Raw genomic sequence first — 12,843 nt, 5'->3', positions numbered from 1 at the left:
CCAGTAATCACCATGGCAACGGCAGGGCCAGTAATCACCGTGGCAACAGCAGGGCCAGTAATCACCGTGGCAACAGCAGAGCCAGTAATCACCGTGGCAACAACAGGGCCAGTAATCACCATGGCAACAACAGGGCCAGTAATCACCGTGGCAACAGCAGGGCCAGTAATCACCGTGGCAACAGCAGGGCCAGTAATCACCGTGGCAACAGCAGAGCCAGTAATCACCGTGGCAACAGCAGGGCCAGTAATCACCGTGGCAACAGCAGAGCCAGTAATCACCGTGGCAACAACAGGGCCAGTAATCACCGTGGCAACAGCAGAGCCAGTAATCACCGTGGCAACAGCAGGGCCAGTAATCACCGTGGCAACAGCAGAGCCAGTAATCACCGTGGCAACAACAGGGCCAGTAATCACCATGGCAACAACAGGGCCAGTAAACACCGTGGCAACAACAGGGCCAGTAATCACCGTGGCAACAACAGGGCCAGTAATCACCATGGCAACAACAGGGCCAGTAATCACCGTGGCAACAACAGGGCCAGTAATCACCGTGGCAACAACAGGGCCAGTAATCACCGTGGCAACAACAGGGCCAGTAATCACCGTGGCAACAACAAGGCCAGTAATCACCGTGGCAACAACAGGGCCAGTAATCACCATGGCAACAACAGGGCCAGTAATCACCGTGGCAACAACAGGGCCAGTAATCACCGTGGCAACAACAGGGCCAGTAATCACCGTGGCAACAACAGGGCCAGTAATCACCGTGGCAACAACAGGGCCAGTAATCACCATGGCAACAACAGGGCCAGTAATCACCATGGCAACAACAGGGCCAGTAATCACCATGGCAACAACAGGGCCAGTAATCACCATGGCAACAACAGGGCCAGTAATGGCAATGGCAACAACAGGGCCAGTAATCACCATGGCAACAACAGGGCCAGTAATCACCATGGCAACAACAGGGCCAGTAATGGCAATGGCAACAACAGGGCCAGTAATCACCATGGCAACAACAGGGCCAGTAATCACCATGGCAACAGCAGAGCCAGTAATCACCATGGCAACAACAAGGCCAGTAATCACCGTGGCAACAACAAGGCCAGTAATGGCAATGGCAACAGCAATAATTTAGAGAGTCATGATTTCAACTAAAAAAAAATAAATGGAAACAACTATAAAATTATTTAATATAAACGTTGAACAAAGTATACCTATAATTTCATTCACATTATACTGGATAACAGAAACGAACTTTCAAAATATAACTTTTGTATATTTTAATAAGCAAACTTTTACGGAAAGTCTGATATGAGGATGAATACTGGAGCAAGCACAGTACCCTGGGGGGGGCAGTACTGGAGCAAGCACAGTACCCTGGGGGGCAGTACTGGAGCAAGCACAGTACCCTGGGGGGCAGTACTGGAGCAAGCACAGTACCCTGGGGGGCAGTACTGGAGCAAGCACAGTACCCTGGGGGGCAGTACTGGAGCAAGCACAGTACCCTGGGGGGCAGTACTGGAGCAAGCACAGTACCCTGGGGGGGCAGTACTGGAGCAAGCACAGTACCCTGGGGGGCAGTACTGGAGCAAGCACAGTACCCTGGGGGGCAGTACTGGAGCAAGCACAGTACCCTGGGGGGGCAGTACTGGAGCAAGCACAGTACCCTGGGGGGGCATTACTGGAGCAAGCACAGTACCCTGGGGGGGCAGTACTGGAGCAAGCACAGTACCCTGGGGGGGCAGTACTGGAGCAAGCACAGTACCCTGGGGGGCAGTACTGGAGCAAGCACAGTACCCTGGGGGGCAGTACTGGAGCAAGCACAGTACCCTGGGGGGGGCAGTACTGGAGCAAGCACAGTACCCTGGGGGGCAGTACTGGAGCAAGCACAGTACCCTGGGGGGCAGTACTGGAGCAAGCACAGTTCCCTGGGGGGCAGTACTAGAGCAAGCACAGTACCCTGGGGGACTGTACTGGAGCAAGCACAGTACCCTGGGGGACTGTACTGGAGCAAGCACAGTACCCTGGGGGACTGTACTGGAGCAAGCACAGTACCCTGGGGGACTGTACTGGAGCAAGCACAGTACACTGGGGGACTGAGCTCTTCACAGTTGATGGGCTGGATTTTATTTCGTTGACTATTACACATTGGGTTCTGTTAGTCAGGAAATTGTAGATCCATCTGCCTATTTTTCCGGTAATTCCTTTTGACCGCATTTTGTGTGCAATAACACCATGGTCACATTTGTCGAAGGCTTTTGCGAAATCTGTGTAAATTACATCAGCGTTATGTTTGTCTTCCATAGCATCTAATGCCATGTTATAGTGGTCCAGCAACTGTGACAGGCAAGAGTGCCCTGTTCTGAAACCATGTTGTCCGGGGTTATGGAGATGCTGTGATTCCATGTATTTTGTGATCTTACTTCTTAGCACTCTCTCAAAGATTTTTTATGATGTGTGATGTTAGTGCTATCGGTCTGTAATTTTTTGCCTCTGCCTTATTGCCTCCTTTATGGAGTGGTGCTATCTCTGCTGTTTTTAGTATGTCAGGGATAACGCCAGTATCTAGGCTTTGTCTCCACAGAATGTGAAGGGCCTGCGATAATGGTTTTTCACAGTTCTTGATGAATATGGAGTTCCAAGAATCCGGGCCTGGTGCAGAGTGCATAGGCATACTGTTTATGGCTTCTTCAAAATCTAGTGGGGATAGGGCGACGTCTGATATATGATTTGATGTTGGTTGGCCATAGGCACACTCAGAGAACACTGTGAACATCAGAAGTTCTCAGCTGTTCAACATCCTCCCAGCAAGTATAAGAAACATTACTAGAACAAAAGTGGCTCTTCAAGTAAAAAATAGATAGTTTTCTTGCAACAAGTGCCGGACCAACCAGACTATGGTGGATATGTGGGCCTGCTGGCCTCTCCAAGCAACAGCCTGGTGGACCAACCAGACTATGGTGGATATGTGGGCCTGCGGGCCTCTCCAAGCAACAGCCTGGTGGACCAACCAGACTATGGTGGATATGTGGGCCTGCGGGCCTCTCCAAGCAACAGCCTGGTGGACCAACCAGACTATGGTGGATATGTGGGCCTGCTGGCCTCTCCAAGCAACAGCCTGGTGGACCAACCAGACTATGGTGGATATGTGGGCCTGCTGGCCTCTCCAAGCAACAGCCTGGTGGACCAACCAGACTATGGTGGATATGTGGGCCTGCGGGCCTCTCCAAGCAACAGCCTGGTGGACCAACCAGACTATGGTGGATATGTGGGCCTGCTGGCCTCTCCAAGCAACAGCCTGGTGGACCAACCAGACTATGGTGGATATGTGGGCCTGCTGGCCTCTCCAAGCAACAGCCTGGTGGACCAACCAGACTATGGTGGATATGTGGGCCTGCTGGCCGCTCCAAGCAACAGCCTGGTGGACCAACCGGGCTGTGGAGGGTATGTGGGCCTGCGGGCCGCTCCAAGCAACAGCCTGGTGGACCAACCGGGCTGTGGTGGGTATGTGGGCCTGCGGGCCGCTCCAAGCAACAGCCTGGTGGACCAACCGGGCTGTGGTGGGTATGTGGGCCTGCTGGCCTCTCCAAGCAACAGCCTGGTGGACCAACCAGACTATGGTGGATATGTGGGCCTGCGGGCCTCTCCAAGCAACAGCCTGGTGGACCAACCAGACTATGGTGGATATGTGGGCCTGCGGGCCTCTCCAAGCAACAGCCTGGTGGACCAACCAGACTATGGTGGATATGTGGGCCTGCTGGCCTCTCCAAGCAACAGCCTGGTGGACCAACCAGACTATGGTGGATATGTGGGCCTGCTGGCCTCTCCAAGCAACAGCCTGGTGGACCAACCAGACTATGGTGGATATGTGGGCCTGCTGGCCGCTCCAAGCAACAGCCTGGTGGACCAACCGGGCTGTGGAGGGTATGTGGGCCTGCGGGCCGCTCCAAGCAACAGCCTGGTGGACCAACCGGGCTGTGGTGGGTATGTGGGCCTGCGGGCCGCTCCAAGCAACAGCCTGGTGGACCAACCGGGCTGTGGTGGATATGTGGGCCTGCGGGCCGCTCCAAGCAACAGCCTGGTGGACCAAGCTATCACAAATTAAGCCTGGCCCTAGGCCGGGCTTGGGCAGTAGAAGAACTCCCAGAACCCCATCAACCAGGTAAAAGCCAGATCCAAGCCAGGTACAACCTGATGATAAGGTAATATTAAAAAGATACCATCCTCACTCATCCTCATACTAACCAGCGGCCTCACACCGCTCTCCCTCATGAAGCCACACACAAGCCACCAACCACACCCTCTACTCACACTTTGTCCATAATACCACAACCAGCTGGGAAATTCCCTCAGTAAATAACACAGGAAAAAAACAGATATAACAATATGTTCTCCACTGAATAACGGAAAATAACAGGATGTTCATCAGAGCCACAGCCTGCCCTGTCGATTTGGAAAAGATTGACAAGTGGAGCGTTAAGAGATAGAGGAGGGAGCCGGATCCCTCAGATCAAACACTGCAGGTAAAGGCTCGCCGAATAATGGCCGCTAACGAGGAATCGTTTAGTGAACATTAAGTCAATTTACTATCAGCTCGGAAACTGATTGGCTGGATTATGAGATCCTTCACAACAATGAAAGTTCCACAAGAATACCTTCCTTCCTTCTGTCCTTCTTTCCTTCCTTCCTTCCTTCCTTCCTTCCTTCCTTCCTTCCTTCCTTCCTTCCTTCCTTCCTTCCTTCCTTCTGTCCTTCTTTCCTTCCTTCCTTCCTTCCTTCCTTCCTTCCTTCCTTCCTTCCTTCCTTCCTTCCTTCTGTCCTTCTTTCCTTCCTTCCTTCCTTCCTTCCTTCCTTCCTTCCTTCCTTCCTTCCTTCTGTAGTTCTTTCCTTCCTTCCTTCTGTCCTTCTTTCCTTCCTTCCTTCCTTCTGTCCTTCTTTCCTTCCTTCCTTCCTTCTGTCCTTCTTTCCTTCCTTCCTTCCTTCCTTCCTTCCTTCCTTCCTTCCTTCCTTCCTTCCTTCCTTCCTTCCTTCTGTAGTTCTTTCCTTCCTTCCTTCCTTCTGTCCTTCTTTCCTTCCTTCCTTCCTTCTGTCCTTCTTTCCTTCCTTCCTTCCTTCCTTCCTTCTGTCCTTCTTTCCTTCCTTCCTTCCTTCCTTCCTTCCTTCCTTCCTTCCTTCCTTCTGTCCTTCTTTCCTTCCTTCCTTCCTTCTGTCCTTCTTTCCTTCCTTCCTTCCTTCCTTCCTTCCTTCCTTCCTTCCTTCCTTCCTTCCTTCCTTCTGTCCTTCTTTCCTTCCTTCCTTCCTTCCTTCCTTCCTTCCTTCCTTCCTTCCTTCCTTCCTTCTGTCCTTCCTTCCTTCCTTCCTTCCTTCCTTCCTTCCTTCCTTCCTTCTGTCCTTCTTTCCTTCCTTCCTTCCTTCTGTCCTTCTTTCCTTCCTTCCTTCCTTCCTTCCTTCCTTCCTTCCTTCCTTCCTTCCTTCCTTCCTTCCTTCCTTCCTTCCTTCTGTCCTTCTTTCCTTCCTTCCTTCCTTCCTTCTGTCCTTCTTTCCTTCCTTCCTTCCTTCTATCCTTCTTTTCTTTCTTTCCTTCCTTCCTTCCTTCCTTCCTTCTGTCCTTCTGTCCTTCCTTCCTTCCTTCTGTCCTTCTTTCCTTCCTTCCTTCCTTCCTTCCTTCCTTCCTTCCTTCCTTCCTTCCTTCCTTCCTTCCTTCTGTCCTTCTTTCCTTCCTTCCTTCTGTCCTTCTTTCCTTCCTTCCTTCCTTCCTTCCTTCCTTCCTTCCTTCCTTCCTTCCTTCCTTCCTTCCTTCCTTCCTTCCTTCTGTCCTTCTTTCCTTCCTTCCTTCCTTCCTTCTGTCCTTCTTTCCTTCCTTCCTTCCTTCCTTCCTTCCTTCCTTCCTTCCTTCCTTCCTTCCTTCTGTCCTTCTTTCCTTCCTTCCTTCTGTCCTTCTTTCCTTCCTTCCTTCCTTCCTTCCTTCCTTCCTTCCTTCCTTCCTTCCTTCCTTCCTTCCTTCCTTCCTTCCTTCCTTCCTTCCTTCCTTCCTTCTGTCCTTCTTTCCTTCCTTCTGTCCTTCTTTCCTTCCTTCCTTCCTTCCTTCCTTCCTTCCTTCCTTCCTTCCTTCCTTCCTTCCTTCCTTCCTTCCTTCCTTCCTTCCTTCTGTAGTTCTTTCCTTCCTTCCTTCCTTCTGTCCTTCCTTCCTTCCTTCTGTCCTTCTTTCCTTCCTTCCTTCCTTCCTTCCTTCCTTCCTTCCTTCCTTCCTTCCTTCCTTCCTTCCTTCCTTCCTTCCTTCCTTCTGTAGTTCTTTCCTTCCTTCCTTCCTTCTGTCCTTCTTTCCTTCCTTCCTTCCTTCTGTCCTTCTTTCCTTCCTTCCTTCCTTCCTTCCTTCTGTCCTTCTTTCCTTCCTTCCTTCCTTCCTTCCTTCCTTCCTTCCTTCCTTCCTTCCTTCCTTCCTTCCTTCCTTCCTTCCTTCCTTCCTTCCTTCCTTCTGTCCTTCTTTCCTTCCTTCCTTCCTTCCTTCCTTCCTTCCTTCCTTCCTTCCTTCCTTCCTTCTGTCCTTCTTTCCTTCCTTCCTTCCTTCCTTCCTTCCTTCTGTCCTTCTTTCCTTCCTTCCTTCCTTCCTTCCTTCCTTCTGTCCTTCCTTCCTTCCTTCTGTCCTTCCTTCCTTCCTTCCTTGTGGTGGGTAGGTAGTTTTCTTATATACCTGGAGTTAACCTGGAATATTCCTGTGGTATACCTGGAGTGGATAGTGGGAGCTCTCCTACCCCCCCCCCCAAGCCCAGCCTGGCCCCAGGCCTCCTGGTTGCTGGACTGATCAACCAGGCTGTTGGACGCGGCTGCTCGCAGCCTGACGTATGAGTCACAGCCTGGTTGATCAGGTATCCTTTGGAGGTGTTTATCAAGTTCTCTCTTGAACACTGTGAGGGGTCGGCCAGTTATGTCCCTTATGTGTAGTGGAAGCGTGTTGAACAGTCTCGGGCCTCTGATGTTGATAGTTCTCTCTTGAACACTGTGAGGGGTCGGCCAGTAATGCCCCTTATGTGTAGTGGAAGCGTGTTGAACAGTCTCTGGCCTCTGATGTTGATAGTTCTCTCTTGAACACTGTGAGGGGTCGGCCAGTAATGCCCCTTATGTGTAGTGGAAGCGTGTTGAACAGTCTCTGGCCTCTGATGTTGATAGTTCTCTCTTGAACACTGTGAGGGGTCGGCCAGTTATGTCCCTTATGTGTAGCGGAAGCGTGTTGAACAGTCTCGGGCCTCTGATGTTGATAGTTCTCTCTTGAACACTGTGAGGGGTCGGCCAGTTATGTCCCTTATGTGTAGTGGAAGCGTGTTGAACAGTCTCGGGCCTCTGATGTTGATAGTTCTCTCTTGAACACTGTGAGGGGGTCGGCCAGTTATGTCCCTTATGTGTAGTGGAAGCGTGTTGAACAGTCTCGGGCCTCTGATGTTGATAGTTCTCTCTTGAACACTGTGAGGGGTCGGCCAGTTATGTCCCTTATGTGTAGTGGAAGTGTGTTGAACAGTCTCGGGCCTCTGATGTTGATAGTTCTCTCTTGAACACTGTGAGGGGTCGGCCAGTTATGTCCCTTATGTGTAGTGGAAGCGTGTTGAACAGTCTCGGGCCTCTGATGTTGATAGTTCTCTCTTGAACACTGTGAGGGGTCGGCCAGTTATGTCCCTTATGTGTGGTGGAAGCGTGTTGAACAGTCTCGGGCCTCTGATGTTGATAGTTCTCTCTTGAACACTGTGAGGGGTCGGCCAGTTATGTCCCTTATGTGTAGTGGAAGCGTGTTGAACAGTCTCGGGCCTCTGATGTTGATAGTTCTCTCTTGAACACTGTGAGGGGTCGGCCAGTTATGTCCCTTATGTGTAGTGGAAGCGTGTTGAACAGTCTCGGGCCTCTGATGTTGATAGTTCTCTCTTGAACACTGTGAGGGGTCGGCCAGTTATGTCCCTTATGTGTAGTGGAAGCGTGTTGATCAGTCTCGGGCCTCTGATGTTGATAGAGTTCTCTCTCAGAGTACCTGTTGCACCTCTGCTCTTCAACGGGGGTATTCTGCACATCCTGCCATGCCTCCTGGTCTCATGTGATGTTATTTCTGTGTGCAGGTTTGGGACCAGCCCCTCTACTATTTTCCACGGGTAAATTATTATGTATCTCTCTCGCCTGCGCTCAAGGGAGTACAGATTTAGGCTCTTTAGTCGGTCCCAATAGTTTAGATGTTTTACTGAGTGGATTCTAACAGTAAAGGATCTCTGCACGCCACCCTAAACATTAACCACTATCTTGTTGACCAGACCACACACTAGAAATTGAAGGGACGACGACGTTTCGGTCCGTCCTGGACCATTCTCAAGTCGGTAGTGCCAGGATAATTAACCATTATCCACACCCACAACCCAACAAGCACCAAGACCCATCAACCACCACCCAACAACCACCAAAACCCGTCAACCATCACCCAACAACCATCACAACGCATCAACCACCACATCCCATCAACCACCACATCCCATCAACCACCACAACCCATCAACCATCACCCAATAACAACCACAACCCAACAACCACAACCCAACAACCACCACAACCCATCAACCATCACCCAATAACAACCACAACCCAGCAACCACCACCCAACAACCACCACAACCCAACAACCACCACAACCCATCAACCACCACAACCCATCAACCACCACCCAACAACCACCACCACCCAACAACCACCACAACCCATCAACCACCAACCAACCACAACCCAGCAACCAGAAGCCACCCAAGACGCACCAGCCGATATATCCGAGTGTGTTGGGAGAATATTTTTTAATTTTTCTTATCGCCTGAAGTCTAGGCTACCGATGGCTCCCCTGAGGGAGTGCCAGGAGGGGGAGTGCCAGGAGGGGGAGTGCCAGGAGGGGGAGTGCCAGGAGGGGGAGTGCCAGGAGGGGGAGTGCCAGGAGGGGGAGTGCCAGGAGGGGTAGTGTCAGGAGGGAGAGTGCTAGGAGGGGGAGTGCCAGGAGGGGGAGTGCCAGGAGGGGGAGTGTCAGGAAGGGAGTGCCAGGAGGGGGAGTGCCAGGAGGGGGAGTGTCAGGAGGAGGAGTGTCAGGAGGGGGAGTGTCAGGAGGGGAGTGCCAGGAGGGGAGTGCCAGGAGGGGGAGTGTCAGGAGGAGTGTCAGGAGGGGGAGTGTCAGGAGGGGGAGTGCCAGGAGGGGGAGTGCCAGGAGGGGGAGTGCCAGGAGGGGAGTGCCAGGAGGGGGAGTGCCAGGAGGGGGGAGTGTCAGGAGGGGGAGTGCCAGGAGGGGGAGTGCCAGGAGGGGGGAGTGTCAGGAGGGGGAGTGCCAGGAGGGGGAGTGCCAGGAGGGGGAGTGTCAGGAGGGGGGAGTGTCAGGAGGGGGGAGTGTCAGGAGGGGGGAGTGTCAGGAGGGGGAGTGCCAGGAGGGGTAGTGTCAGGAGGGGGAGTGCCAGGAGGGGGAGTGCCAGGAGGGGGGAGTGTCAGGAGGGGGAGTGCCAGGAGGGGGGAGCGCCGAGAGGGGAGTGTCAGGAGGGGGAGTGCCAGGAGGGGGAGTGCCAGGAGAGGGAGTGCCAGGAGGGGGAGTGTCAGGAGGGGGAGTGCCAGGAGGGGGGAGTGTCAGGAGGGGGAGTGCCAGGAGGGGGGAGTGCCTTCAGGGGGAGTGTCAGGAGGGGGAGTGAAGGAGGGGGGAGTGTCAGGAGGGGGAGTGCCTTCAGGGGGAGTGTCAGGAGGGGGAGTGAAGGAGGGGGGAGTGTCAGGAGGGGGAGTACCAGGAGGGGGAGTGCCAGAAGGGGGGAGTGTCAGGAGGGGGAGTGCCAGGAGGGGGAGTGTCAGGAGGGGGAGTGCCAGGAGGGGGGGAGTGTCAGGAGGGGGAGTGCTAGGAGGGGGAGTGCCAGGAGGGGGAGTGTCAGGAGGGGGGAGTGTCAGGAGGGGGAGTGCCAGGAGGGGGAGTGTCAGGAGGGGGAGTGCCAGGAGGGGGGAGTGTCAGGAGGGGGAGTGCCAGGAGGGGGAGTGCCAGGAGGGGGGAGTGTCAGGAGGGGGAGTGCCAGGAGGGGGGAGTGTCAGGAGGGGGAGTGCCAGGAGGGGGAGTGTCAGGAGGGGGAGTGCCAGGAGGGGGGAGTGTCAGGAGGGGGAGTGCCAGGAGGGGGAGTGCCAGGAGGGGGGAGTGCCAGGAGAGGGAGTACCAGTAAGGGAGAGTGCCAGTAAGGGAGAGTGCCAGTAAAGGAGAGTGCCAGTAAAGGAGAGTGCCAGGAGAAAGAAAGTGAGGGGAAAGATAGGGCAAAGACGGACAGAGGGGAATTAATTCACGAAAAGAAAGCGGGAAGATCTAAGAGAAGTGAATAAGGAGTAAAGGGTGTAGCTGAGATGATAGGGGGGGAGAGGCGAGGGAAGGAGGGGGTGAGGGGGAAAGAGGGGGGGGCGTGAGGGGAAAGGAGGGGAAGGGGGGGGCAGAAGGGTGGGGACTCCGTTGAAAATAATGTCTCCAGATCCTTGTAAACTTGAAGAACAAACTTTACGGCGCCATTTTCTCTCGTCGTTATGGTGGAGTTTTATCACTGAAGGAATATTTAGAGGCAGGTGTGGAGTGGTAGGTGTGGAGTGGTAGGTGTGGGGTGGCAGGTGTGGGGTGGCAGGTGTGGGGTGGCAGGTGTGGGGTGGCAGGTGTGGAGTGGTAGGTGTGGTGTGGCAGGTGTGGAGTGGCAGGTGTGGGGTGGCAGGTGTGGGGTGGCAGGTGTGGGGTGGCAGGTGTGGAGTGGTAGGTGTGGAGTGGCAGGTGTGGAGTGGCAGGTGTGGGGTGGCAGGTGTGGAGTGGTAGGTGTGGAGTGGCAGGTGTGGAGTGGCAGGTGTGGGGTGGCAGGTGTGGGGTGGCAGGTGTGGGGTGGCAGGTGTGGAGTGGTAGGTGTGGAGTGGCAGGTGTGGAGTGGTAGGTGTGGGGTGGCAGGTGTGGAGTGGTAGGTGTGGAGTGGCAGGTGTGGAGTGGCAGGTGTGGGGTGGCAGGTGTGGGGTGGCAGGTGTGGGGTGGTAGGTGTGGAGTGGTAGGTGTGGGGTGGTAGGTGTGGGGTGGTAGGTGTGGGGTGGCAGGTGTGGGGTGGTAGGTGTGGGGTGGCAGGTGTGGGGTGGTAGGTGTGGAGTGGCAGGTGTGGGGTGGTAGGTGTGGGGTGGCAGGTGTGGAGTGGTAGGTGTGGAGTGGCAGGTGTGGGGTGGCAGGTGTGGGGTGGCAGGTGTGGGGTGGCAGGTGTGGGGTGGTAGGTGTGGAGTGGTAGGTGTGGGGTGGTAGGTGTGGGGTGGTAGGTGTGGGGTGGCAGGTGTGGGGTGGTAGGTGTGGGGTGGCAGGTGTGGGGTGGCAGGTGTGGGGTGGCAGGTGTGGGGTGGTAGATGTGGGGTGGTAGGTGTGGGGTGGTAGGTGTGGGGTGGTAGGTGTGGAGTGGTAGGTGTGGGGTGGTAGGTGTGGGGTGGCAGGTGTGGAGTGGTAGGTGTGGGATGGCAGGTGTGGGGTGGCAGGTGTGGGGTGGCAGGTGTGGGGTGGTAGGTGTGGGGTGGCAGGTGTGGGGTGGCAGGTGTGGAGTGGTAGGTGTGGGATGGCAGGTGTGGGGTGGCAGGTGTGGGGTGGCAGGTGTGGGGTGGTAGATGTGGGGTGGTAGGTGTGGGGTGGTAGGTGTGGGGTGGTAGGTGTGGGGTGGTAGGTGTGGGATGGCAGGTGTGGGGTGGCAGGTGTGGGGTGGCAGGTGTGGGGTGGTAGGTGTGGGGTGGCAGGTGTGGGGTGGCAGGTGTGGAGTGGTAGGTGTGGGGTGGCAGGTGTGGGGTGGTCGGTGTGGGGTTGTAGGTGTGGGGTGGCAGATGTGGAGTGGTAGGTGTGGGGTGGCAGGTGTGGGGTGGCAGGTGTGGAGTGGCAGGTGTGGAGTGGTAGGTGTGGGGTGGCAGGTGTGGGGTGGCAGGTGTGGAGTGGTAGGTGTGGGGTGGCAGGTGTGGGGTGGTAGGTGTGGGGTGGCATGTGTGGGGTGGCAGGTGTGGAGTGGCAGGTGTGGAGTGGTAGGTGTGGGGTGGCAGGTGTGGGGTGGCAGGTGTGGAGTGGTAGGTGTGGGGTGGCAGGTGTGGGGTGGTAGGTGTGGGGTGGCATGTGTGGGGTGGCAGGTGTGGAGTTGTAGGTGTGGAGTGGTAGGTACTCACCTAGTTGTGTTTGCGGGGGTTGAGCTCTGGCTCTTTGGTACCGCCTCTCAACCGTCAATCAACAACGGTTGGGGTGGTAGGTGTGGAGTGGTAGGTGTGGAGTGGCAGGTGTGGGGTGGCAGGTGTGGAGTGGCAGGTGTGGGGTGGCAGGTGTTGGGTGGCAGGTATAGAGTGGTAGATGTGGGGTGGTATGTGTGGAGTGGCAGGTGTGGGGAGGCAGGTGTAGAGTGGTAGTTGTGGGGTGGTAGTATGGGGTGGTAGGTGTGGGGTGGCAGGTGTGGAGTGGCAGGTGTGGAGTGGCAGGTGTAGGGTGGCAGGTGTTGGGTGGCAGGTATAGAGTGGTAGATGTGGGGTGGTATGTGTGGAGTGGCAGGTGTGGGGAGGCAGGTGTAGAGTGGTAGTTGTGGGGTGGTAGTATGGGGTGGTAGGTGTGGGGTGGCAGGTGTGGAGTGGTAGGTGTGGGGTGGCAGGTGTGGCGTGGTAGGTGTGGGGTGGCAGGTGTGGAGTGGTAGGTGTTGGTGGCAGGTGTGGGGTGACAGGTGTGCGGTGGCAGGTGTGGGGTGGCAGGTGTGGGGTGGCAGGTGTTGGGTGGTAGGTGTGGGGTGGCAGGTGTGGGGTGGCAGGTGTGGAGTGGTAGGTGTGGGGTGGCAGATGTGGGGTGGTAGGT

General features: G+C 55.4%; 1 protein-coding gene across 1 annotated transcript in view; it reads right to left on the bottom strand.

Annotated features, from left to right (window-relative positions):
* The window catches only part of LOC138352038 (calphotin-like), a 1,890-nt gene extending 823 nt beyond the window's left edge, over positions 1-1,067 (bottom strand). The window contains exon 1 of the mRNA XM_069304212.1: positions 1-1,067. This exon is cut by the window's left edge and continues 823 nt beyond it. Coding sequence (XP_069160313.1) covers positions 1-1,067 — 1,067 coding nt within the window.
* Between the last annotated feature and the right edge of the window lie 11,776 nt (positions 1,068-12,843).

Source organism: Procambarus clarkii, chromosome 52 (assembly GCF_040958095.1).
Source record: "Procambarus clarkii isolate CNS0578487 chromosome 52, FALCON_Pclarkii_2.0, whole genome shotgun sequence".
Taxonomy (NCBI): domain Eukaryota; kingdom Metazoa; phylum Arthropoda; class Malacostraca; order Decapoda; family Cambaridae; genus Procambarus; species Procambarus clarkii.
Note: the sequence above shows the minus strand (reverse complement) of the source record. Positions and strands in the feature narration are given on the sequence as shown.